Here is a 27,232-nt window from a genome sequence, read left to right on the forward strand (position 1 = left end):
AGACCACGTGGTTTTATTTGACCCTTTCAGTTTCGCAGTAAAAATCGTACCTCGTGTATAAAGTCTATTTCACAGCAGATCTAGGTTCTTGTAGTCAAATATAAAATCTAGCGGTTTATTGATTTCAAACTTTATCTTCATTAATTGGTTGATAAAATGTGTTCTAGAAATAAATGTGACTATTCAAAAATTAGTTTTTGTCTGTTGTTGCAACAACTAACATGCTTAAAAGAGATCCCTCCTGAGGATTAATTTTCGATCCGCGCCTGACCTAGTAATAACATCAATAGTGAAACAGACTACACTATTTTATGCAGAACGTTCCTTGAAAATGGCTCGATATACTAAGTTTTAATGCAAAACAGACACCCATTACTTTTTTTAAAACATGGTATTGCACACCACAAGCATCAAAAATGGCTATGATTTTATTAAGCAACCCAATGTTTATATTTTCAACCAATCTATACGTGGTTGAACGCGAACGATAACTCTGTTCTGAATATTATCGTTTAATATAAATAACTGCTAGATGGTGAAATAAGACATACATCTTGAAAGCTTTTCCCGTTTTAAAATAAATCAAAGTAGGATATGATATGAAAAACGACCAGTACTTACGTATTTTGAGAATATTATCCGAACACTTATACTTCCGCTCGAAATTTCACAGGAACTGAACAAATCTCGGTGAAGTCTCGTGAACATTCATTTGAGCACCTCTGGATTTATTACGTACTTAGCAACGATAAAGAAAACATTCCGAACACATTCGCAGGGGTGAATATTGTGGAATTACATGACATGCACATAATACAATTTAGTTATTAAAAAGGTATGACTTATATGTTTGAGGTTAATTATATTCATAGCAAATTGTCCCCAGCAAAAACGATATTATTCTGAGGCCGGTGAGTGTAGTTTAATTCATATAAGAATATCGTATGTGCATTTAAAATAAACAATACGTGATAAATTGCCATATTTTGGGGATATGGATATAGGTTGTAATTTGGTTGTATGAATACCTTAAGAATAAACGTAAAATAAAATTGATTTTATATTGGCCTTTTTTGTTAATTTTATATCCAGACGGTAGGGGATTAAATCTACGTTTTCTTTCTAATGCAGCCCATAGCCATATTGTAATTAGTTCACAATTTTAATCAGAAAAGCTTACCTTGGTCTAAGGCTTTCATGTACGTGGTGTGCATATTCGAGAATTTTATTTCAATCAGCTTTATGGATCAATATTTTCTTATTTTTTTAATTGGGTTTAGAATAAAGACAATTTGTTGGTTTAATATAGTGTGTTTACTGACAGGAAAGTTCACGAAGATTATTTAAAAAAAACCCGTTCATTTCCATTTGATAAAATCAGAAAAGCGCTTCGTGCTGCAAATAAAGCAAAGTATTTTTCGACAGCGACCAAACCAATTTTCATTGAAATTGTGAAAGACCGTAGCGAGTCTTAATAAATAATGCACATGTAAGATTATTGTTAATGGAGAATTATCTAAAAGATAAGCTAAAAAGATACTTCGTCAAAATTATACATTGTTGCTTAAATAATCATGATGATCCATGGACCTTCCTTTTTATTTCTTAAGTAAAATTGGGCTGTGGTGGGCAATAAGTTTGTATACGAGTTATCAAGGTCACACATTTTTATGAATTTTTTCTAGAATTTCGATATCTATATTTTTAATAAATCTATACTAGTAGATGCTTGTCAAATAAGTGTTGATTCTAATAGGCTTATAAATAAAAACAAACTTGGATATAGTATATAAAAATGTGAATGATTGGTCTCTTCCATGTGAACACAGCGGTCAACATTTAACTGACATTCTTGATTGTCAAAAGAGGCATTTTTTATATCTAAACTTTTTAATTAAAACTTTTTTTAATATATATGTTTGTCATGGTTGAGATCGTGTATAAATAATACTTGGATATATACAACCTTTTAAATACTATCAAAACATAAAATTCACAGTTCTTAATAGAAAATTCAAAAGTTTTAGTAAACTTCTAACTAAAAGTATGTCATCTAAATTGTGTCAATGTGTATTATACTTTCCACTGTGTTACCAATCTATCGACTAAGTCTCTCAATTCCATATACAGCAGGGCTGCACAAAGATTTAATCTAGTTGAATTGGAATTCAATGATTTCCATCTTGAAAGCGATATTAAAGATATGTAATCAGCAGCTTCTCCCTTCAATTCTCTTTCACAATCATCAATGTCCTCTTGAGGAACTTTAAGAAACCTAAGCAATCGTTTGAAGTGTTTCACGTTTTTAGACACAATGACTAAATCTTTGTCTGAAGTCTGTTCTTCGGGTCCTGAAATGTCCAGCAGAGACGCAGAATCCCAGTATTTTTTGAATGAGAAGGTTTTCATTTCTTCAACCATTTCCCTATGTTCCGTATTCTCCAGAGCTTGTAGTAACAAATTTTTACTGTGAGGAAAAGGGTGAGATTTTTCCCAGTTATAAAGAATATTGAAAACCAATTCATGTTGACTGGCGAACTCATGTCGCTGTTTTTCCACAAGATGTAAGCCAAATCCAAGAGCAGCGGCAAGAAACACACAATCGGTTCCTGGAAATCTGCTTGCAATATAGTCCAAGAAACACTCTTTGTTTTCTAAAACGACAAATCAATTGTCACATAAAAACATTTTGCATTCAATTATTTAGTTAAGAATACAACGCATTAGAACTTCTTTAGCGTACTAGTGTGTAAAAAAATACCTTTAATGGCCGGGATTTCATCAGATGAATGGTTTTCTGTAGAAATGACGGGGTCTCTATCCGCCTCTATTTCCTAAGAAAAAACTTACAGATTTTATAATAATTATGGAAAAAAAAATCTTTCATATAAACCTTTTCAAAAGTTGCACATAAAAACCCCAATCCATGACCAATTTAGGAACTTTATGGACTCAGTTTTTACATTAACTTGATTACGTGTTTTTCTTTAACAACTCCCATTTAGTATTGCTATTTCAAGTGCTAAAAAACGAACCTTTATTCCAAATATTTCTTCTAATACTTCAACGCTACAAAGGTAGTCTCCGTGATGTGGACATTGGTAGCGACTGAGACCATGGAACACCTCTTTGCTAATGTAACAAAGAGGACTTCTACAACCCTGGCAATGTATTTCAAATGGCAAGTCGTTCTGTCGTAGAGCAGGATTCTGAAACGCGCTGTATATTTTCAGAAGGTCTCTGAGACAGTCTAGAGTAATACTGTAGACACCGCGGAAAGCTTTCAAGTCTGCAGCTTTACCTCTACGGTCGCTGATGTATGTAAATACCAGAATTTCATGTCCTTCTTTACAGAGCATCGTCCATCTGCTGCGCGACAGTTCAAAAATTGCACAATCGTTGAAAAGTTGTGTTGACAATGGTGAACTATTCTCAAACATTGATATGAATGCTGCCACCATTCTATTGTAGATTGCAGGTGGAAGAAAATTGTTCTTAAAAGAAATCTTAAAGGAAACTAATCCTATCTTAGTTGCCGATTGTAGATCGTTGACAATCTGAGCAGGACACTTTTCTGTCACCATTCCAGGAACGTAAAAGACATTTTCGCTCTTACTTTGGGTAATCATATCAAGTCTGCAAAGAACGCTCAGCAAGTAATCTTTAAATGGATAAAAACTGGAATGTCCCCATACATCTTCTATAAAACTTCTGCTTAGTTTTCCTTTGACTCGGAGGTTGGTCCATTCTGCAGATTTGGTATTTGTAGGGTAATTGGTTGTTCCTTCGTCAGTGATGAATGAAGATAACGCATCTATTACCCAACATGGATCTAAGATGACATTTTCAAAGAGATGACTTTCCTTGAAGTAAAGAACCTTGCTGTATGAATGCTGGAATGTTAAGAAATCTTCAATTTCTTGGCGCTTGAAGTAGAATTCGTTGGATAACACAGATTGCAGTTTCTCTACAGATACCACTTTGCACCCGGATGATTTCATATCTGCTATTAGGTTTTCTAACACAACCCACTTATGTGGAATGGGTAAGCCCCAGTCCGGCAAAGATTCGGCAATTTCCATGACACACTGACGTAGAATGTCAAATGGAACACCCTCTGCATCCCTAGCATCGATAAAGTAACGGGGACTAATAACCAAATGTTGTCTTTGAACGCTTCGTCGGAAGTATTTTTCCAATCTCTGGAAAATTTTCCATAAAGACGATCCTTTCTGCTCCTACATGAACAGGAAATGAAATAAAGTATTATACATGTAATTGCGTTTAACTCAAACATTCTAAACTTGCAAATTGTGAATTAGATGGTGAAAGTATGATAAAGAATGAATGTAAATTTATAGACTTATCCTGAAGACATATAAGATACATACTACGGGGAAGCAATCAGCATGAGTTCCAATAAGGACAATTTTAGGGTATCCCAACACTGAATGCTTTGCATATGTGATCACGGAATTAATCCAAAATGATACTGTATCTAGAGAAAAAAATTCCTTAATTAAATTTTTGTGTTATATAATATTTTTTTTCAATGGATTTGTTATAATGAAAGACTTCAGTAAGTTTGAAAAAAAATCAAAATTCTTGCCTAAAGTAGTATTTGATGTTTTCATGGGATCAGATTCCTGCCAAAGTTCGAACAAATTAAAGGCCATCATGTAGACACAACTTGAAGACAGGAAGGTTTGATGTGTAGTGTAAAACACTTCTTGTCCTCCAAAATCCCAAATAGTAATGGGCACAAGTCTCTCTGGTTTTTCCTCGGTTGATGACAACTTAGCTCGATTGACTAGACTTTTAACGTGTGTTGATGACGTAGGTAAAGAATCTTGGGTAGTTACGTCAGACATCGAGTTTTCGATGTTCGACTTTGACACTGTAGGATTCGTTTGATTCATATCATCAGTTACTACAGTGCAAGTAAATGAGTCTTGGTTCGCATGCGAGGATGCCGAGTATGTTTCTGAATTTCCTTGAAAACTTGCGGAATCTAATGATTGAGGATCTGTCTTTGTATAGTCGTCTTCATGTGCCGCTGTCACACCTTCACATATTAATTGTTTCTCTTCATGAATAAATGAGTAGTTTGAGGGATTTTCCAAGGATTCCTCGGGAACCCTGCCTGAACATTGTACGGGAGTTCCTTTCAAGGACATCTGTATCAAACTGCCAATTCTCTGATTTAAGCTATGATCACTGTTATCTGTGTGGTAATATTTAGGAATGATATAATTATTTATTCATGAATGTTTTATTGTGTGGTTAGCTAACGATGACCAGTTAAACATTATGCATGCATGCATAGATTTGTAAAAAGCTAAAAATTATTATAATTTTTTTATTATAAAACAAGTGAGAAAAATGCAGAGTACTTTATAAAGCTATCATACAAAAGACAGTATGAAATGTCAAATAGAGAGATGAATGATAATCTTGAAAGAAGATAATATAATTATTCTCAAATGCATATTTTTACACAGTAAACAATAAACATTCGAGAAAACAGATTTTAAACCCGTTAAACAGTACTTTTGGGACAGCAAGCCATTTAAAATGACTCTTCAAAATTGACATGCTTCAAGAGAAATTCGAGAAGGAATGAATATGAACGTCAAACAAACCTTCGGATACAGGGTAGATATGTCTTGTCTGCCTGTCGTATTTACACCTGTGTTGGTGGAGGTCAATGCCATTGGTGCTGGCTGGTATAACATGAGGGTCTAGTTCTCCTAACAGCCCTTTGGTAAGTGTTGTTTTCCCTACACCCGCCTGACCAATAAACATCAAATTGATTTCGTAATGATCCTCCGAACCTTGCTGTAGGTATTTGTGAAATCTGGACTCCGCATCTTCTCCAAAATTTTGCAGAACACTTGGTTGCTCTTTTGAAAATATTTGCAAATTTGTTTATACGATTTAGCCATTAAATATTGGTTTACAAATAATAACCAAGGACATTCAACAATGATAGAAATTGCTTTTGTCTCTTGTTGTTTAAACGTTTATTCATAAAACGTTTCTCGAAAGCTATCCTTATTTCTGCATTCTCTGCAAACCTTGTCTTTATATATATTAAAAAATATATAAATAGGCATCTTTCTACATTTCTACAGGGTCTTTAACATATTGTAACTTCGATGATTTTTTTCAGTTCGAAATCTACCTACTGATTCTGTCCACTGCTTTCTGAAATGAAAAAGAGGTAAATCGATGCATTTTAATCACTAGTATTTAATTTACACATGTACCTATCATATGTTTGGGAAGGCAAGAAAAGTCTTTTGAATTTAAAAAAAAATCAAATACCTTGTGGGAACTTTCCAGAAGTGCTACTGCTTTATACAAAGGTTCTGCCTCCGCAGTTAGGCCTTCGTCCTTTTTCTCTTCTATCTTTTTTCTAGCTAAATCCAAGGGCGAGTGGTCATGCTGTGAGTAAAAAGCTAGCATTTCTACCAAACCATTTATACATATAGAACATATGGCTACTGTCTCAAATGTAAGCGATAATTGGGAAAGGGCAAGTAATCTGTCAGAGGCTTATTATCTCTTATACTTCAATACAGTAACTAGTTACTAGTATTCTATCCATATGCCTCTGTAAACGTAAATTGTTTTTTTTTATGTTGATACTATAACTGCTGATATATTTTATAACATATAATGAAATAATTTTTCAAATATTTTTTTTCCTTTTTACATAAATGATCCATAATTATTCAATGAAAATTTTAAATTAACTATGTTGGTGTATATATACAATGTTTACCTTAAAATATTATTATCTATTATTTATTTATTTTGTATTTCCACATACAAAGTAAATTCAAAATTAACAACATAAAACTCAAAACACGACTTTATTTCACTGATTATAGCAATGTACTCTAGTATATGTTCCCTATATATACACACTTTGTCTAGTGCCTCAATGCTTGCCGTCTCCGAAATGAGTAATTGTATTGATTTAAAATCTCCATTTATGGCAGCGATGTGTAGTGGTGTCCGGCCGTCCTGTAAAAAAACCCAAAAGGCATTATGGCTTATGAAAAAGACTGAATAGATGTAATTATGTAATTTTTCAATGTAAATTAAAAATGTTATTGTCTTCATCCGTATTAATTAAGTCCAATCACGCATACCCTGTTTTGAGCGTCAACACAAGCTCCAGCTCTTAGCAGATGTTGCATGATTACCCGGTGTCCATTAGTGACGGCCATGTGGAGAGCAGTCAGACCGTCCTGAGGTAAAACGGAAACTTATTGTTAATGGGTTTTTCTAAAAGATTGATTAAATTATAAACATCTACGCTACGTCTTGAACAAAAATAATGTTATCTTAGTCTAAAATGTTCAACATGATTTTACCTAGAAAGACGTTTCCTAGTATATAAATTTACATGAAGTTTGAAACAAGTCGTTAACATTTTTCATCCACTCTAAAAATTTAAAACTCAAAGGGCAGACAACTCTATCAGCATTATCTAGCAGTGTATGACCCTTTGAAGACTTCAACAACTACATAAAACCGTCATTTAATGTAAAACCTTCATTAATGTGGTTGTAGACTGGGCCTTGTTAAAAAAAAAATAAACATAACTATGCATTGAATTTTATCAATATACGATGTATTTTGCTATAGCTACAATTACACCCTAAAACTGTTTGGGTTTTTCGACTTCTTCTGGTGGCCGGTATAAAAGTTAAGATTGAACAAGTTTTCTTTTTCAACATTCTAATTTTTTTGTTATTTTATTATTTTCTTGACTTCTTTTCACATTTTAATCAATGTTTTTTTTTAATTTTGATAACATAAGTATGATGTGTTCGTTGCATTTATAATTTATAAAGAAATGAAGTTTGTTTTGAGAATTTCATTTGCTGCAATAGGTATCTTAATGATAACTATGGTTGTAGATTGGGCCTTGTTAAAAAATGAAACATAAACTAAGCATTGAATTTTAACAATATACGATGTATTTTGCTATAGCTACAATCACACCCTAAAAATGTTTGGGGTTTTTTTTCTAATAAAAATATGAATTGTATAGGGAAGTTTATCGACCCTTATCACAGAGGAACAATAACATTGGCAGGTTATAATGCATAAAAATTACTGTGTATTTAATACAAATACATGTAATTTTCTAGATGAACCAGAAAAATCAGAAAAAAGATGATAAGTATTAAAAACCTGAACAATTACAAATTACAAAATATTTGTGAAGATAAAAATATTGGGTTTGTGTCGCGTGCTCTTCATACCCCATCCTCCTGGTTGATATTGGCGCCAATCCTCAGAAGGACGTCAACAGCGGCTGACTTGCCCATCAGTGAGGCTCTGTGAAGAGCCGTTGCTTTAAACTAAAATTAGGTAGACAGTTTGATTTCAGAAGTATTTCAGAAGTATTTGTAAGTAAATTGTTATTTGACAAGACATTATCTCATGCTATATACAATGTTACATGGTTGTGTGCCAACATGTTTAGTGAATCAATAAATCAAATAGAATGGCGAAAATATGACAGTATTAGACCACATTTGTGAAAATGTACTTACTTTTTATCAAATATGTTCTTAATTGAAACAATGATTCTTAAGAATGGTAGATGGTAAAAAAAAAAATAACCCATTACATCAACCTTAAAATATTTGATTTCATTATTCAGTAAAGAAAAATTCTTAATAATTAGGCTTTTGAATGTTAATATTTTCCTACGGAGAACTGCTTTGTAAAGGAGACTAATATACTAGTCCAAAACCTGGCCACAACCATCCTTAGTATATTAGCATTTTTTAGACTAGATAAATTCCCGAAGAAGAACACTGAATAAAGATATAGTACAATATTCAAATTTCAAAACTAAAATATATGGATAATTTTTCTCTATTTTTTCCTTTATCAAATGATAGTTTACAAACATTTCATATCTAAAAATTTTGGATAGAACTGATAGTTAATTTGTTAACCATCCCACTTCCTCAAAACCAGATACCATCTCTAGGAATGTCTAGAGAAATTCAGTCGCTAGATAGAAGATTATTTTGTCTGATATCTTTTGTTTTATTAAGCTTTTTCACGAAAGATCCATTACCTGGTTTTCAGATATTGAAGGCTATATATTTATTTTTTAATTATGTCTAGAGTTTGGAGCAAGTAACGCCAAGGGTTTCTGATGTAAACAGATTGGGAAAATACATACAAATGTAGTTTGTTTCTGATGGCAATAGATAGAAGAAACCCTGTATAGTGTGCCTGATGTAATTTGTTTTAGAACCATTTTAACAAGACCTTGGACTTCCAGTAGGGCGCATCTATCTAATATTCTCTGCGTCAAAACAAATTAAAAATGACGCGGTTTCAAGCGAAATATTTACCGATTGTGTAGTCTTAGGTTAAAAGCCAGACAAATCTTGTTGATTCCAAAGAGTCATGGCTCTGTGGCTAGCAATGAAATAGACAGGCTTACGTCATGTTGCTGTTTGACACAACTACTCAAAATCCAAGCTGTTGTTAAAATGGTTCTATTTTGTTAATTTTTTTCATAAAAAAATCCAATAACTGGTTTTCAGATACCAGGGCTATATATTTATAGTGTGCATTTTTATTTATTTATTTTTTTATAACTTTTGTTGTTGTTGTTTTTGCTGCTGGTATATCCATCAGGCTAAAGAGAACTTTTTTTAAACATCGATCTATATTTATTACTTATGCTTGTCCTATATTTCCGATGATATGTTTTTACTTTTTTGCGTGATTCTTGTATCAAAGTCCTCGTCTTTTTTTTAGAGTTACGCAATAAGAAACATTTAACCTCTGTTTCATTTTCTCTGTGCTGGCGTTACAAATTCGTGGCTGATATGCATGCAATGCAATCTTTGTTTATAATTGCAGGGGTTTTTTTGTGTAAAGTTAGCTACTTTTGTGCATTTGCTTACAGATAATCAAATTTATATACAGCTGATGATATGAACGAAGCGCAACAGATATGCAAATAGGTTAGCATAAATGCTATTTTTAAAAGACTTACCTATGCTACTGTATTAAAATAATAGACTCGAATTTTTGGGCTTTAATGCCGAGAAATCAGAAGAGTACTGCCTTTTGTTTTATATATTTTAAACATCATTGGTACTTGAAGATTACCAATTTGTTTTTATTTTTTCTCAATCAAGCTTCGCCAATTATTAATCAACAAAAATTCCTTTTAAAAATCTGGAAATTATCTGGATTTTTTGGATTTTACAATCTTGCACATGCGCATTACATTCACGCTAAATAACGGGAGGCTCCTTAGTTTATGTTTCCACAATATTCACATTTGCATGGATAAACTCAGAAACGATAAAAATTTGTCTTACATTCTGTTCATCAAAGGAATACGGGAGATAACTCTAACTCAGTGCATTTAATATGAAATATCCCGAGAGTTCCGAACGTCAACATGGTGTGTAAATTCGAAGCGAGTAAAAAAACGTTGGTGAAAAAGTGAATTGAAATGAATTGAATTTTTAGATGAAAATTTGACTGTTATTTTTAATGCAGCCTGATTAATTTTCTCCAAAGTCGTTTCGGGATCAATTCTGCAATTTTTTTTGCTACACTACGGGTATATGGGAGGCATCTAAACTGTGGTAAAATATGATTTCTTTCGTTTGAGGGACGAATTAGACAGAAATCAATTTCTACTTGGTATAATAATGAATTAATTATCCGGATAAGGTTTTCATTCGAATACCTGTTTGTGTCACCTGGTTCTTAAGAACCGGTTTATTAGCAAGGCTATATAAAGAATTACTCAGGTGTTAAATACCAGTTTAGGACGACATGTACAGCGGAAAGTTTAAATTCGGCATGCAGAACGAGGAGATGTCGGGCGGGGCTCAGGCAGACATGCTACAAGCCATTCTCAACAAAATGAATGAACAGAAAATGGACATGGAGAATACTATGGCAATGCAACTTGATAATTTTAAAAGAGAATTACAGGGGGCAACTTCCTCCGTATCGTCTGAAGTGAAGAAGTTAAAGTCAGAACAAGCGATAGTCTGGAAACATCCAGGTAACAAAGATCAATTTGAACATAACGAGAAGATTATTGATACGTTGACGCAGGCTTCATGGGCCTTGAATAACAATAAATATGATTATTGCAAGGAACTTATTCATGAATCAGTTGAACTTTGTAATAAACGTAACAAACTTATCAAAATGGCTGATGCATCACCTTGTGGGTGGAGTACAGTGAAAAATTATGTAACCAATCCATTGGCTGATGATTCGGATGACGAAAAACGAATGTTTAAAGCGGAAAATAAAGATTTCCCATTGGCTGTTTCCACTGCGGAAAACCCAATCACCAAAGAAAAGAATGCCCAGAGCTTAAGTCCGCTAAATAGAGAGGCTAAACAGTCTAAAGAATCATCTTTGATAAAAGATAAGTATTATGATGGAAAAAGTTGTGTTGATGAGTTTAACGAATGCTATGAGTATAAAGAAGGTGGCAAAGTCTCTGTTAAAGGGCGATTAAAATCAAATATTGAATTTTGGAAATGTATTGATGCTTGTCATTATATCATAGATACTATTCAGGATGGTTATAAAATACCTTTTTATTCTTTACCACAGCAGAGCTTTTCGCATAATAATAAATCTGCTTTACAGGAAGATGTTTTCGTACAGGGAGCAATAATGGAGCTATTAGAAAACGGTTTGATATCCGAACAAAATACAGAGTTTTTGGTTACTAATCCTCTTTCTGTTTCAGTGAACTCCAGTGGGAAAAGAAGGCTTATATTAGATTTAAGGGAAGTTAATAAGCATGTATGGAAACAGTCTGTGAAATATGACGATATAAGAACCGCTCTTATGTATACAAATAAAAATAGTTGGTGTTTTAAATTTGACATCACAAGTGCATATCACCATGTAGATATTTTTCCTGACCATAGAAAATATTTAGGATTTTCATGGAAATTTGGTGTTCAAGATCGATATTTCTGTTTTAATGTTTTGCCATTTGGTCTCACATCTGCGCCATATATTTTTACTAAACTCACACGACCCTTAGTTAAGAAATGGCATAGAGAAGGTAAAACAGTACTTATGTATTTAGATGATGGGTTTGGCTGCCATAGTAAGTATGACGAAGCATGCAAAATATCCAAAGAGGTACAGTATGATTTAGTTTGTTCAGGTTTTGTGCCTAAAGTGGAAAAGTCCATGTGGATCCCTTGTCAAGTTATCGAGTATCTTGGTGTTGTTTTGGATTGTAATATGGGGAAAATTTACATTCCTGAAAAGCGTGTATTTAAGGATTATGCAAGCGTCACGAGCGGATTCAACTATAAACAAATATTGTAACAGTTTCCTGAGATTTGGGCAAAAGTGGGCAAAAGAACAAGGAATCGAGGAAAGTGAATTATTTCCTTCAAAACCTTTACATGTATCTATTTATTTAGCATGCTTGGTTCAACGGGCAAACTCTCCATCCCCTATTGCTGACGCATTCTATGGAATCAAATGGGCTCATGATCTTGTGGGATTCAATTCTCCGACTTACAATCAGTTTGTTAAAAACATTATGGAAGGTGGGAAACGTATAGTGGCAAAACCTGTTCAAAAGAAAGAACAATAACTATTGAAAATTTACGTTGTATGTATTTGAAACTGTTTGAATGTAATAATCTTTATAATCAAAGAATCATTTGTATGGTTTTGTTGGCATTCGCTGGATTTTTACGTAGCAGCGAACTCATAAATATCAAGAGATCTGATATTCAATTTTTACCTGATCATATTGAAATATTCATCGAGTCTAGTAAGACTGATATCAACAGAGACGGTACAAGAGTTGTTATAGCAAGAACATTTTCATATATGTGTCCTGTTTCTAATTTTGAATTGTATCTTCGTTTAGCTGGGATTCAAGACGATTCAGAGGAATATGTATTTTGTGCTATTTCGAAATCGGGAAGTGGTTACCGGTTGCGTAATCGTGAAAAGCCTCTGTCTTACACCAGGGTTCGTGAATTATTCATCGAAGCATTTACAGGAATTGTAGATAACATCAAAGTTTATGGACTTCACAGTTTGCGGTCAGGTGGAGCGACTGCGTCGGCAGTGATGGGAATTCCGGACAGGATATTCAAGAGACATGGACGTTGGCGTTCGGAATCTGCTAAGGATGGATATGTCCAGGATCCGCTTAGTGAACGTTTAATATTTTCCAAAGAACTTGGTTTATAATAGTTGTAATCATGTTGTTTATTGATTATATTGTATTTTTTTGTATTGATTTTTCTGAATATATATGAAGTTGGATTACGTTATTATATCCTATATTAATAGTAGCATTAGTTCCCCGTTCTTTATATTTACATAGCTGCAGCGTGTCGTTGCTAATTCCACACAATGTGTTGTTATTTACTAGTATCATAGTATTCAGCTTTCATTTGGAAAGTAATGAATGGATTTAAAGGAGAAATATGATTTCTTTCGTTTGAGGGACGAATTAGACAGAAATCAATTTCTACTTGGTATAATAATGAATTAATTATCCGGATAAGGTTTTCATTCGAATACCTGTTTGTGTCACCTGGTTCTTAAGAACCGGTTTATTAGCAAGGCTATATAAAGAATTACTCAGGTGTTAAATACCAGTTTAGGACGACACGTACAGCGGAAAGTTTAAATTTTCAGAATTGTTTTATTAAAATAAATAAATCATGTGATCCAACTTTATGCCATAATTATGTGTGTGTACATTTAATATGCCAAATATTAAATAGCTGCAGCGTGTCGTTGCTAATTCCACACAATGTGTTGTTATTTACTAGTATCATAGTATTCAGCTTTCATTTGGAAAGTAATGAATGGATTTAAAGGAGAAGGCCTGTTCCGAGACACAGTTAGATTATTCTAACTAAGCAGAGTGTAGTGAAATTATTAGCATTATTGTAATCTTAAAGCTTGGATATGTAAATGTCAACAATACGGTGTGTCGATGTATCTATTTCGTAAAATAATGTTCGAATTCATGTGCAATGTCAACCCGTGCACGCACGGGTCAAAATCTAGTTTTAAGAAATATTTTAATATATTTTTGAGATTGGTTTCTCTCTCTCTCTCTCTCTCTCTCTCTCTCTCTCTCTCTCTCTCTCTCTCTCTCTCTCAGTTTAAGTATCTCTTTAAGTAAAGATACCTTAACAAAAGTATTAAACAACAATTCTAAAATCGCAGTATGAATAACAAGAGGCTCATGGCCCACATCGCTCACCTGAGCAACAATAGACGATAAAATTAGCTTCGTTGAGTTATAACACAAAATATCTGGACAATGTGGTATAATACATGTAGATCCTGTATTAAAAATAATAATGGATATTCCTATATTTAATCAAGTCCCTTTTCTAACAGGATGATTTTATAGTCATATCACATTCAGCATTGCAGTTTTCAAAAAAATCCCTAACAAGTGTTTATATACTGGATATAAATCTACATCAAACTATGAACCCCTTGTGAGGCCCAATAATCGTCCAGGGGCTAATCCTATGTAAAAATTTGCCCCCCCCCCCCCGGTGACCCCATCCTACCCCCTAGGAATCATGGTTTGAATAAACTTGAATTTTCACTACCTGACGATGCTCCAACACAAGTTTCAGCTTTCCTGGCCAAATGCATGATTTTGAAAAGAAGATTTTAAAGATTTACTTTATATATTCCTATGTGAAAATTCACCCCCCCCCCCCCATTGTGGCCTCGCCCTACCCCTGGGGGGTCATGATTTTCACAACTTTGAATCTACACTACCTGAGGATACTTCCACAAAAGTTTCAGCTTTCCTGGCCTAGTGGTTTCTGAGAAGAAGATTTTTGAAAATGTCTCGAAAATTTTCAATAATTCTTAATTATCTCCCCTGATTAAAGGGTGTGGTCTTTATTTTTTATAACTTTGAATCCCCTTTGTCTAAAGATGCTTTGTGCCAAGTTTGATTGAAATTGGCTCAGTGGTTATTGAGAAGATGTTGAAAATGTGAAAGTTTACAGACAGACAGACGTACATCCGGACAGACGACAGACAAAATGTGATCAGAATAGCTCACTTGAGCTTTCAGCACAGGTGAGCTAAAAATATCAAACAAGTCGCGAATGTACGTGGGCAAAATCCATGTATATACGCCTCTACTTTTCTCTGGATACAACTACTCGGCATAACTTGATTTTTTATTGTGTTGTTTTTCAGAGAACCGACTTTGGAGAAACCGGTAATATTCAAAAAACAGAGACTAAAACACGTAGTTCTAGCATAATTAATCCCGACCTGTGACATGTTAGCAAACAAAACAAAGGAGTGAGCCAACGTCATCGCCGATTAACTGTTACCGTATCGAGTCTGAAGTGGAGACAGTGCGTAGATATTTAGAAGTTGAAGTGCATTCTTTTTGTATAGTTCAGATTCCAGTAAATTCTTACGTACAGAATTCGGGCTTTTCAGGACTTAGGGGCACATCATCATGTCTTAAGAGAGATTATAGTCGGGTCCATTTTTACATCGTTTTAATCTGCTTTAGACGGAGGTGTTTGAATTATTATATGATGTAGGAAAATATTCAAATTGCAAAAAATACCAATTAAGTTTATTATGATTTTTCCTTTAGTATGCTTTAGTACTCTGTGGCTAAAAAAATTTCTTATTTTTAAGGATTTTTTCCTTTACAAAGTAAAAATAGTTAATTGCTTAAAAGAAAAAGTGTAATAATATCTAAATTTTTAAGGTAGATCTGTTTGATTTTTGTTGATAATTCATTGTTATTGGTATGTTTTTTATGTTATGAATAAATTTAATTATTTATCAGTCAATACTTGCAGATTTATTATCTTAATTAACTTGAAAGTAATTTCATATACATGTACAGTTTTATTACACAGAGAATTAAAGACCGTTATTTACAGGTGTGCGGAAATGACGCCTGAATTTTATATATCAGTCTGATGCATTGAAAGCTCTGCATTCGAATTGCTGCAAGTAATATGATGTGATAAAAGGTGAACTTCACAATATTTGAAATCTTAAGTTATCATTTTTATTATCAAATAGAAAAACAAGTACTTTTCCGCACGTTGACACAATACAACTTAAGCGTGGAAAAAAAGAATTGTAGTGCTTTGGCATGTATGAATTACAAATGTTGGTTTGTAGTTGATGCAGGCTTGTTGTTGATGTTGAAATGTTTAGTGAATAATTTTAAAAGAGGATCGTTTGTTCGACAGACCAAAACGCATAAAGAGAAAAAAGTGTGACGACTGTGCCCAAGTTGAGCCCTCGGGTCAGATGTAAAAGCTTCGGGTCTTTCGCATGAGATTCTCGAGAAGAGCTGGTCCATTATTTAATGGTCGTACATTCGCGCCGAGCATATGTCTAAATTTGAAAATTATAATCGGCATCTGGTGCCGTCTTAAAATTAAAAGAAGAAATATAATTTTGAAGGGACGTTTAAACAGCAATAAATTATCAAATCATAATAAGTTATGCCGTTTATAAAAATAAGACCTGATGGAATTTTACGGCTGTAACATAGCGTAAAAGCACCTCGTGTCTCATTTCTCATGTTATGCGTGAAGTGCATTGCAGCTTCAACTTAAGAAATAAAAAGAAAAAAAACTACTTGGTACAGGGCCGGTAGAGATTCGCAAAAATGATAAAATAATAACCAATAAGTCGCGTACATCATGTAAACACCAATCAATCACAGTCAACCAATGATTTATAGCCAATCGAACCTACCAGGTCAGTAGCTGCGTTGACATTGGCACCCTTCTCAATCAACTCCTTCGCTTCGTCCGTGCGTCCATCCAAAGCTGCAATCCACAGTTTCTACAATTATAAACGAATATCATTAAAGATATTTCAGCTTAAATTTGTGTGGTATTAGATCTATTTAGGTCTTTCCACCTTTCAGGTGAAAGACCTTTTGTTTTTCTTATGTTTTTTATTATTATTATTATTAGGTCTTTCCACCTTTCAGGTGAAAGACCTTTTGTATTTCTTATGTTTTTTATTATTATTTTTTTTCTTCTCTTTTTTTCCAGGGACATCTTTTTTATTTCAAGAAATATTGAAACAATTTTTTCTTTATGTTATTGGCCATTAAAAGTTATGGTACCAAATGACCCTTTGCTTGATAACTCCCAGAACTTACAAAGTTATTGCCCTTGTGTACGAAAAGCTTGTTATGGTTACTCGTCTGAAACCATAAGAGATAGAAACTTGGAACTTTTACCAATGTCGTCAGTACACTTAGAGGGTTCTCCAATCTATTCATACCGAAAGGATTTGAGGCCCCTTTCTAGTAGTTATTGCCCCTGAAAGTATTTACATTTCTATAAAATCACTTCCAACTTTTTTATTATTTGTCATAGAGACTTCGGACCACTTGGGATAAAAGTGTCTACCTTGGCCGAACAAAATAACATAAAGGTCAAAGGTCAATGTCATCTGGAAATCTCTTAATTAATGAGTTTTTAGATCTCTTTTGTTTAGGGTGGTAGAGAAAAACTTTTTCATGGATGTAGTAGGACATCATAAGATATTTTAAAATATAACCCTTTGACCCTTTCAATATTACAATCATAGAGTTATTGCCCCTATTGTACAAAATGCCTGTTATCGCTACTCCTCATTAACCGTTAAAGATAGAGACTTGAAACTTTTACTAACGTATTCAGTACACTTAGACGCTCCTTCAATCTATTCATACTGAAAGGGTCCAAAGTCCCTTTCTAGCAGTTATTGCCCCTGAAAGTTTCGAAAATTCAATAAAAACACATATAACTTTTGAATCAATAATCATAGATACATCGGACCACTTGGTATTGAAGCGTCTACCTTGTCAGATCAAAATGATATAAAGGTCAAAGGTCAAGGTCAAGCAAAAGAAATTTGCAAACATAATCGTGTGACACTTTTATATGAAGTAACGCAGAAAAAATACTTCATTGTATTGAAGCAATCTTATTTTAAACATAAAACAATGAGGTGGAAAGACCTCTAATTGTTCGAGAACAATTAGTCTACTAGTTCTTATTTTTTTTCTTCTCTTTTTTTCCAGGGACAGCTTTTTTATTTCGAGAGATATTGAAACAATTTTTTCTTTATGTGATTGGCCATTAAAAGTTATGGTACCAAATGACCCTTTGCTTGATAACTCCCAGAACTTACAAAGTTATTGCCCTTGTGTACGAAAAGCTTGTTATCGCTACTCCTCTGAAACCATTAGAGATAGAGACTTGGAACTTTTACCAATGTCTTCAGTACACTTAGAGGGTTTTTCAATCTACTAACACCGAAAGGATCCGAGACCCCCTTCTAGTAGTTATTGCCCCTGAAAGTATTTGAATTTCCATAAAATCCCTTCCAACTTTTTTATTATTTATCATAGAGACTTCGGACCACTTGGGATGGAAGCGTCTACCTTGGCCAAACAAAATTACATAAAGGTCAAAGGTCAAGGTCATATGCAAATCTCTTAATTAATGAGCTTTAGATCTCTTTTGTTTAGTGTAGTAAAGAAAAACTTTTTCATGGATGTAATAGGACATCTTAAGACATTTTAAAATATATCCCCTTGGCTCTTTCTTTTAAATAGTTACAGAGTTATTGCCCCTTTTGTACGAAAAGCTTGTTATCGCTACTCCTCTGAAACCATAAGAGATAGAAACTTGGAACTTTTACCAATGTCTTTAGTACACTTAGAGGGTTTTTCAATCTATTCATACCGAAATGATCTGAGCCCCCCTTCTAGAAGTTATTGCCCCTGAAAGTGTTTACATTTCTATGAAATCACTTCCAACTTTTTTATTACTTATTATACAGACTTCGGACCACTTGGGATGGAAGCGTCTACCTTGGATGAACAAAATGACATAAAGGTCAAAGGTCAAGGTCATTTGGAAATCTCTTAATAATGAGGTTTTAGATCTCTAATGTTTAGGATGGTAGAGAAAAACTTTTTCATGGATGTAGTAGGACATCTTAAGACATTTCAAAATATAACCCTTTGACCTTTACCATGTAACAATTATAGAGTTATTGCCCCTATTGTACAAAATGCTTGTTCTCGCTACTCCTAATTAACCGTTGAAGATAGATGCTTGAAACTTTTACTAAAGTATTCAGTATATTGAGACGCTTCTTCAGTCTATTCTTACCAACAGGGTCCAAAGTCCCTTTCTAGCAGTTATTGCCCCTGAAAGTTTCGAACATTCAATAAAAAACACAAAAAACTTTTGAATCAATAATCATAGATATATCGGACCACTTGGTATTGAAGCGTCTACCTTGTCAGATCAAAATGACATAAAGGTCAAAGGTCAAGGTTAAGCAAAAAAAAATTGCAAACTTAATCGTTTAACACTTTTTTTATGAAGTAACGCAGAAAAAATAATTTATTCTATTGAAGCTATCTTATTTTAAACATAAAAACAATGAAGTGGAAAGACCTCTAATTGTTCGAGAACAATTAGTCTACTAGTTTCATTTTGTTATGTTTAAAGCATGTTTATAGTCCTTCCTTTCAAACTCGAGGACGTTATAGATTTTTTAAAATTGAAACATTTTTATTCATGATCATAAATTGTGGACTAGATCAAATATGGTGATTCTTGATCAAGATATGTCCTTTTAAACTAAGAAGGAGGTCGCGTAATGGTCAAAATATTGTCTCAAATTTAGGAAGGGGAATGTGATACGTAAAATTTACTTAATAAAATATGTTTGACCAGTATTTCTAAACGATAAACTCACCTCAAGAAGAGGATCAGATTTTGAGCTACTGTCTACAGAAAACATCATCTATGGTCAAGATCCATTCATACTTTTGAGCTAACAGATACAAGTACTTGAAGACCCGGACGTACGGTTAAGAAATACCCGGATTTCTACAGAGTTTTGGGGAGTGTCCAAAAATGATAAATATTGACCTCATTTTATTCACAGAGAGAAAAGCTCACCTGTTGAAGGTCCATACGTAGAAACTTTATCTGAAATGAAAACATAATATTTCAATAATTTCATATATGTTATCATCAAGACTACTTGTTTTATCTAGTGAAGATTTTATTGTCTGTGGTGCTTTAAAAGCATACTAATGATGCGTGCTATTGTCGCGTAATTCGTATGAGAGAGAGAGAGAGAGAGAGAGAGAGAGAGAGAGAGAGAGAGAGAGAGAGAGAGAGAGATTCCACAAGAGTTAATTCGTTCCTTTGTTTTCAGTGTCTAGTTCTGGATAAGTAGGTTTATTATTTGAAAGAGTATAAATTTCCTTTTCATTCCTTATCTCTGGACACAAATCAGACTGATTAGTCTCGGTACGTTTGTTTTGTGAAATTTCAAGAATTTTAATGATTTAAGAAGATTGTTTTTTTTTTAAACTATCAAAGCATCAATTTCTGCATTAAAAATGGAGATAGAAAAATAAGGATTTAAAAACAAAATCCAAATGAGTATCGTTTAGTATTTGAAACATTTGATACATGTATTGGGTATGTTTCTGGAGATTTAAAGTGATTTGCATCGCATGCTTAATGATAAAACTAGCGTGAAATCTCATCTTAAGAAAGTGTCGGAATAAACAAAGGGTGTAGCGGTACCGACATGCCTATCTGAAGTAGCTATATATAGATAAGCGTCAAATGTAAAAACCTTAAAGTGGAATTACACACCTGGAAAAAGTCACTCAAATTAACAGGAATTTTTTTGATAAAGAAAGATATAAAGATAAATAAACTGTACAAATGTCAAATAAGCGAAAAATTTGCAGTTTGGGGATAAAAAAATGAATATCTAAAATAATTATTCCAGTAAGTAACAACAAAAGGCCCTACGGGATTTAAATTCAAACTCGGGATATACGGATCACAAGTCCGACACTTTATCCACTCTGCTATGGAGTAAGTTACATGTTTCAGTCCATAAAATTCTTTCAATAAAACGAAATGTCGTTTCGATCAGCGGTCAGCCATTTTGTGATGATGTGTTATTCCACCTTAAGGCGAATGCTACACCAAGATTTTATTTCATATATCGTTAAAGTATACAATATGCACAGGTATCCTAAAATAGAACACATATTTAATTCAATATTGCCAAGTGACAATTCACCCTGTAGTTTTCAAGATGAAGTTAAAATTGTTAATGGATGACAAACAGCATTCCTGAAGTAAAACTACATGCTAAATATACCAGTATTGCCATATTCATCACCCGACCCCAATAAAAAGTTTCATCATGGCATGGGCATGCAGTGAATTTCACAAATAAAAAATATGCATGATTTTATCTCCCATGACTGTGTTGTAAAGAAGAAAATAATATTAAATCAGCACATTTTTATTACATGGCCATATTGCCCCTACCCTAGGGTCTGAGCCCCTGGCCCAGAGGCCAGGAATTTTCGGAGGGCTCCGTGGACATTATAACAATGCATTTAGTTTTTTAACCGAGTTTTCCAACAGAAAAATCCGGTTATCAAAATATTGCAAATGACGGGCAGGCGGGTGGACGGGAGGGCGGCTGCCAAAATGGTACCCTCATTGTACGGATAACTCCTCCTACAGTTTCAAGATAGAAAGATGTTCTTTGCATATCAATTGTACATATACGGAGGTGTGCATATTGCTAGGATTTTGCTTTTTGATAATTTATGAAAAAATACCAGCTTTTGAACTTAGTCATTTTTTGGCAAAATATTGCATATAGGGTACCCTCATTGTACGGATAACTCCTCCTACAGTTTTCAAGATAGGACGTTGTTCTTTTGCAGATCAATTGTACATATATCAGAGGTGTGCATATTGGCTAGGATTTTGCTTTTTGATAATTTATGAAAAAATACCAGCTTTTGAACTTAGTCATTTTTTGGCAAAATATTGCATATAGGGTACCCTCATTGTACGGATAACTCCTCCTACAGTTTTCAAGATAGGACGTTGTTCTTTTGCAGATCAATTGTACATATATCAGAGGTGTGCATATTGGCTAGGATTTTGCTTTTTGATAATTTATGAAAAAATACCAGCTTTTGAACTTAGTCATTTTTTGGCAAAATATTGCATATAGGGTACCCTCATTGTACGGATAACTCCTCCTACAGTTTTCAAGATAGGACGTTGTTCTTTTGCAGATCAATTGTACATATATCAGAGGTGTGCATATTGCTAGGACTGTGATTTCTCATAATTTATGAACAAAAATACCAGCTTTCGAACTCAGTCATTTTTTGGCAAAATATTGCATTTAGGGTACTCCATTTCACTGGATACGGTAGGCAGTGTTTATCAATTAAGGGTTGACATGGATTAAGGATACAGTTCACATGAAAGAAAACCCGGTTTGCTGTCACATTGACATCTTTTTACTTGTTTGTCACATGTGTTGGAGTATAGAAATTTTTTTTTAATTGGCCTTTTTTGCATGTCTGTCCCCGCCCATGAGGCCCCGAAGTGGTAAAGCCATGGATTTCACAATTTAGATTTATCTTAGAGATGCTTCACACCAAACATGGTAACAATTATTAGTTTTGTAGTTTTCACGAAGTCAAAAATGTAAAATTGTTAACGCACGACGGACGATGAACGACGCACGACGACGGACGGAGACCTAATGCAATAGGTCATGTGACTCATGTGACCTAAATCTAAATGTGTCTAAAACCAACCTTGTTAATTATATTTTGGAACGGCGGGAAGTTATCAAACATGAGAAGTGAGTGTATAAAGCACAACAGCTGGAAGCAACAAATATATCTTAAGTATCTTGCAATGCAATTTAACTTCAATGGGGGAAAATCAACACAAAAACATGCATGTTGCAGCATGTTATAAAGCATTTTGGCAATATCTTGTACTTAATTAAAGACCATTCTTGAAATATTGAACCCGTGCTCTGTTTTTATGTCTTTGTACATGCATATAGCATTTTTTTTTACGTTTGTGTATATTGGGTTTTCAAGAAGCACCTCCTGTGCACCTTAATCAAAAAAAGGGCTAGGTGTACATTGTACCATCCCCTCCAATAAGCAAAAACAAAATATAACCAAAAAAATGGATAATAATTTGGTGTATTATGAATTTGGTAGATTTCCTCTATACATTAAACGGAAATTGTGAGAAATTTCAAATGCTAGTTGTACATTTAATGCATGTACAACCAAAACCTACAGATCTTAAAACATGATTATAAACAATGATCGTTGGGTTGTAAATATAAGAGATGAACTGTCTACATAGGGTAAATTTCATTTTTTTTTTAAATTTGCAGCATGACAGTTTATAGAGGCTTTGAAATAAAAATAAAAATTAGATAATGTAGTATAATGCCAAACTGCTTTGTACTTATTTATTATTTTATAAACAAATTATTAAGGTCTTCCGTTTCCAACGGAAGACCTTATAGTGATTGTAATGTTTTTTATTATTTTTTTTTTTCCTTTTTTTGTCCACAAGATTTCTCAGAGATGGCTGGACAGATTTTTGTGAAATTTTGTGGAATGAAAGATAATGACAATATCTCTAGGCGTTTTTTTCATTTTGTCAAAAATCATTTCCTGTCGTCCGTTTCCTGTACTGCGTTGAAAAAGCTTGTCACCTCGAGATCTCAGAATCGATAAAGACTTGAGCATCCAGACTTTGTGGAATGATAGACCTATAGCTGTAGATGTGTTTAAACTATTTTGTTTTGTTCGTCATAACTTCCGGTCGTCACCTGAAGCACTTCAAAAATAACAACTTTTACGCATTAAATTCCTTTTCCATAGAATAAATATATAAGTATAAATCTATACATAAGTTGTGTATGCGATGTTATATTAACAAAAAAATTTTACTTCCGGTGAGATATCTCAAGTATCTCAGGTAGCTTTTTAAAACACATTTTGTACCCACGAGATCTCGGAAACTATTAATGATCAAGCCCAAAATCTTTCATGGATGGTAGACATTTGATTGAAGATGTGTTTAACCGGTTTCATTTTTTCTTCCGTCACTTCCGGTCCACACAGGAAGAGTTCATACAAATCGAGCTGTTTATCAGTTTATCTGTTTGCCTTTGATATTTGTAGTGAAGTTGATGAATAAATAAGTAGAAAGGGCAAGTATAAAAAAAATATTAATTACAATTTACATTGAGCACTTCCGTTTGTCTGTTTCCTGTCCCGAGACAAAAAACCTTGATTCCCAGAGATCTCAAAAAAGGTGACGACTGGAACAATCAAACTTTGTGGGATGATAGACCTATGTATGTACATGTGTTTACACTATTTTGTTTTGTTCGGCGTCACTTCCGGTCGTCGCCGGAAGCACTTCAAAAATTTGTTTTTTTTCATATTTTATTCATTTTACATAAAATGAAAATATCAGTATACAATTTTACATATGTTATCTATATAATGTTAAATTAGCAAACAAATCTTACTTCCGGTGAGATATCTCAAATATCTCTATGTAGTTTTTTTTTTTACGAATTTGATGTCCGCGAGATTTTTGTCACTGTAAGTGATTGAGACACGAAGCTTTCATGATTTATAGAAATTTGATTGGCAATGTGTTTAACGGGTTTTATTTTGTCAACTGTCACTTCCGGTTCTCACCGGAAGGGTTAAAAAAATCATGTTTTTAACAAGTTTAACTGACTTTCTTGGGTGTTTCATTTAGCCTGATAAACAGTGATGTACGCTTAGCAAAAGTACGAGGAAATGCCAGCTGTTGTTTTTATGATTCACTTCCATTCCTCCGTTTCCGGTCCCGAGACAAAAAATATAGTTTCAAAGAGATCTCAGATTTGGCATTATTATTTATTATTTATATATATATATAAATAATAATGGATTATTATATAATAATAATAATATTATTATATCCGTAATATATAATAAGATATAATGGATTAATAAAATACATTTGATGTATTTAGCAAGCCCAACCAAGGTAGATACGTGATCCGAACCCAACAACTGAAGTAATTTAAATGTTCTTGGAGACTTATATTAGTACTCACTTAAATATTTTTTTTCCGTAAATTATTGGACATTGAAGAATAAAATGAAACTCGTCTTCAATTTGTTGAGTATCACAAACATCACATAATCAAGCCTGCCTGCCCATACCTTGGTATCTTCCTGTTTCAATATTAAGCATTGTTATACCCCTGTAAAACAGTTACTATATAACTCTATACGAAAAAAAGTCCAGCATTTTGACTGTTGGACTCGAACTGTTAGATTGGAACTGTTAAAATCGACTGTTAAAAAAGACTGTTGACCGGTGACGTCACATTCTGCGAAAACGTGTTATTGATTAGAAGGGGTATAACAAAACAGTTGTTGACTGTGTCTCGGGCAACAGTTGATCTGTCGGACCGGCTCGCAAACTGTTGCCCGCGGCCTTCGGCCTTGGGCAACAGTTTGCGAACCGGTCCGACAGATCAACTGTTGCCCTCGACCCCAGTCAACAACTGTATAATATGAAGACAGTTTTATGCGAGAAATATGCGTCTTAAAATTATTCTGGATTGGTTTTGTTAGGTTTGATTGGATTTTCGAGCAATTAGGTTTTGCAAGATATCTGTATAAAATACACTTTGTAGAATTTTCTATAAAGGCATTACTTTCTTGCATGTAAATATCAAAAATTCTATTTTCATATATATGTAAAAACTGGCAAGGATTAAGTGACTGCTGTCCAATCCAGAATTCTCCTAGACCCACATGAAACAACTCATTTTTGACGTCTTTTGTCCATTTTACGAGTGTACACTAGACGCTGCACAATTCTCAGCACTATTTCGTAAGTAATTGTAAAACGATTTTAAAACACAATTTTCTGTTTCTAGTAATTTAAGTCAAAATACGCGTGAAATTTCTTAACCATGCAGCCGGATGTTTTCGTCGATAATATTACACATGCATATGATACTATTGTACATTATGGGTATAAGAGAGAGAGAGAGAGAGAGAGAGAGAGAGAGAGAGAGAGAGAGAGAGAGAGAGAGAGAGAGAGAGAGATTTGTTGCTCTTTCATACAAAATAAATTACCTTTTGTACTTAAGTCAAGCTGTCTCTGGTAGTATGTCGAGACTGCATGTAGAAAACAGCGGGCCGGTCTCCAGTACAAACACAAATCCCCAGAATATACAGCATGTGATATATATTTTACCTGCAGGAAACGTAAACATTTGAAGGCTGTCCACAATGTGATTACGCTACGCGTCAGTTCATTTAAATTAAACAACAGAAGACATTTGATATTACAGGTGCATAGTCAACTCTATGTATATAATACAGACTGAGACTAAGCACTCACGTGTCTATTAACACGTCATCAGGAAATTCCCTGGAAATTCCTTAGCTACTTTAGGATCGCTTCCTTCTTCTCCTAACGTGTATCGCTCATCGTTTTAAATATATTTTCAGTATTTTTTTTTTTAATTGTTACATCATGGGATATTTTGGAAATCGATGTGGTAGCCTCATTTACAGTCGCCAGTCAAGCGAAACCTATTTCATCAGTGTTAAACCTAGCTAGCAAGTCGGGTTTTTTTTTTTTTTTTTTTATTTAAATAGATGGCCTTTGTTATAGAGCAGAATTGCTTAACCACCAATTCATATAAATATATGATTTAAAGAAATCGTATAGTGAATAAGTGTATAGTAGAACTGTTAAGATTTTTATTCAAAATAATAAAATCTATTTTTCTTAATATTTGTGCATGTGTTCAATATTTCCTCTCGATTGATATAAAATATTTAAAGACACAATGTGCATCTAGTTCTAACCAGATGAATGTTTGTTATATCACTTGCAAGTCCACGTGTACACATTTGTAAATACTGGAGAACTCATAAAGAACAAGGAATGAATCGTTCTTTTTAAATAAAGCTTTTGGGGACATTTCGCATTCTTAGTCCACTAGAAAATTGTCAATATGCATCCAACGCGAATAATTTTCTGCTGTAGATAATTTTGAATTTAAGCGTGGGTGTTGAGTAATAAAATCCTTTTCATATCGGTCTTTGTATTAACATTTAGTTCAATAGGGATACCAAATCACAAACACAAAACGAGTGTGTCGTTTTCCCTCCTTTTAATATTTCGGGATATTTGATCGCTACTCATATATATTATTTTTCTGAAGGAAAAAAAGACGATGAAGGGGGGGT

The 27,232-nt window shown here is 33.7% G+C and overlaps 3 protein-coding genes across 6 annotated transcripts; 2 read left to right on the forward strand and 1 right to left on the reverse strand.

The window, feature by feature from the left end:
* Window positions 1-496: 496 nt before the first annotated feature.
* On the reverse strand, window positions 497-26,515 carry LOC105317996 (uncharacterized). 4 transcript variants are annotated; one of them, XM_034472828.2, is made up of 15 exons: window positions 26,376-26,515; window positions 26,108-26,228; window positions 20,031-20,060; window positions 16,807-16,896; window positions 8,283-8,381; window positions 7,161-7,259; window positions 6,934-7,032; window positions 6,328-6,447; window positions 6,189-6,207; window positions 5,643-5,903; window positions 4,610-5,224; window positions 4,392-4,498; window positions 3,036-4,238; window positions 2,762-2,834; window positions 497-2,654 (listed from the first exon to the last, which is right to left on the reverse strand). In XM_034472828.2, the coding sequence occupies exons 3-15, from the start codon at window positions 20,043-20,045 to the stop codon at window positions 2,074-2,076; spliced, it is 3,381 nt and encodes a 1,126-aa protein (XP_034328719.2). In that variant the 5' UTR covers window positions 20,046-20,060; window positions 26,108-26,228; window positions 26,376-26,515; the 3' UTR covers window positions 497-2,073. The 4 variants fall into 4 exon arrangements, with proteins under 4 accessions (XP_034328719.2, XP_034328718.2, XP_034328717.2 ...); XM_034472827.2 differs by lacking the exon at window positions 26,376-26,515 and having other exon boundaries at window positions 26,108-26,357; XM_034472826.2 differs by lacking the exons at window positions 20,031-20,060; window positions 26,108-26,228; window positions 26,376-26,515 and adding an exon at window positions 19,825-20,019.
* LOC136270618 (uncharacterized) lies at window positions 10,751-12,381 on the forward strand. The gene has a single exon (XM_066068859.1). The coding sequence runs from the start codon at window positions 10,846-10,848 to the stop codon at window positions 12,379-12,381; it is 1,536 nt and encodes a 511-aa protein (XP_065924931.1). The 5' UTR covers window positions 10,751-10,845.
* Window positions 12,345-13,838, forward strand: LOC136270869 (integrase/recombinase xerD homolog). The gene has a single exon (XM_066069740.1). The coding sequence runs from the start codon at window positions 12,676-12,678 to the stop codon at window positions 13,264-13,266; it is 591 nt and encodes a 196-aa protein (XP_065925812.1). The 5' UTR covers window positions 12,345-12,675; the 3' UTR covers window positions 13,267-13,838.
* Window positions 26,516-27,232: the final 717 nt, after the last annotated feature.

The sequence above is a fragment of the Magallana gigas genome, chromosome 8, assembly GCF_963853765.1.
Source record: "Magallana gigas chromosome 8, xbMagGiga1.1, whole genome shotgun sequence".
Classification (NCBI taxonomy): Eukaryota; Metazoa; Mollusca; class Bivalvia; order Ostreida; family Ostreidae; genus Magallana; species Magallana gigas.

Coding starts and splice junctions, on each gene's coding strand:
- LOC136270618 (XM_066068859.1), top strand. CDS start 10,846: ATGTACAGCGGAAAGTTTAAATTCGGCATGCAGAACGAGGAGATGTCG.
- LOC136270869 (XM_066069740.1), top strand. CDS start 12,676: ATGTATTTGAAACTGTTTGAATGTAATAATCTTTATAATCAAAGAATC.
- LOC105317996 (XM_034472826.2), bottom strand. CDS start 19,872: ATGATGTTTTCTGTAGACAGTAGCTCAAAATCTGATCCTCTTCTTGAG. Junction 6,448..6,933: donor GCATTGAGGCACTAGACAAA/GTGTGTATATAT, acceptor TTTTACTCACAG/CATGACCACTCGCCCTTGGA. Junction 5,225..5,642: donor TATCTACCCTGTATCCGAAG/GTTTGTTTGACG, acceptor ATTACCACACAG/ATAACAGTGATCATAGCTTA.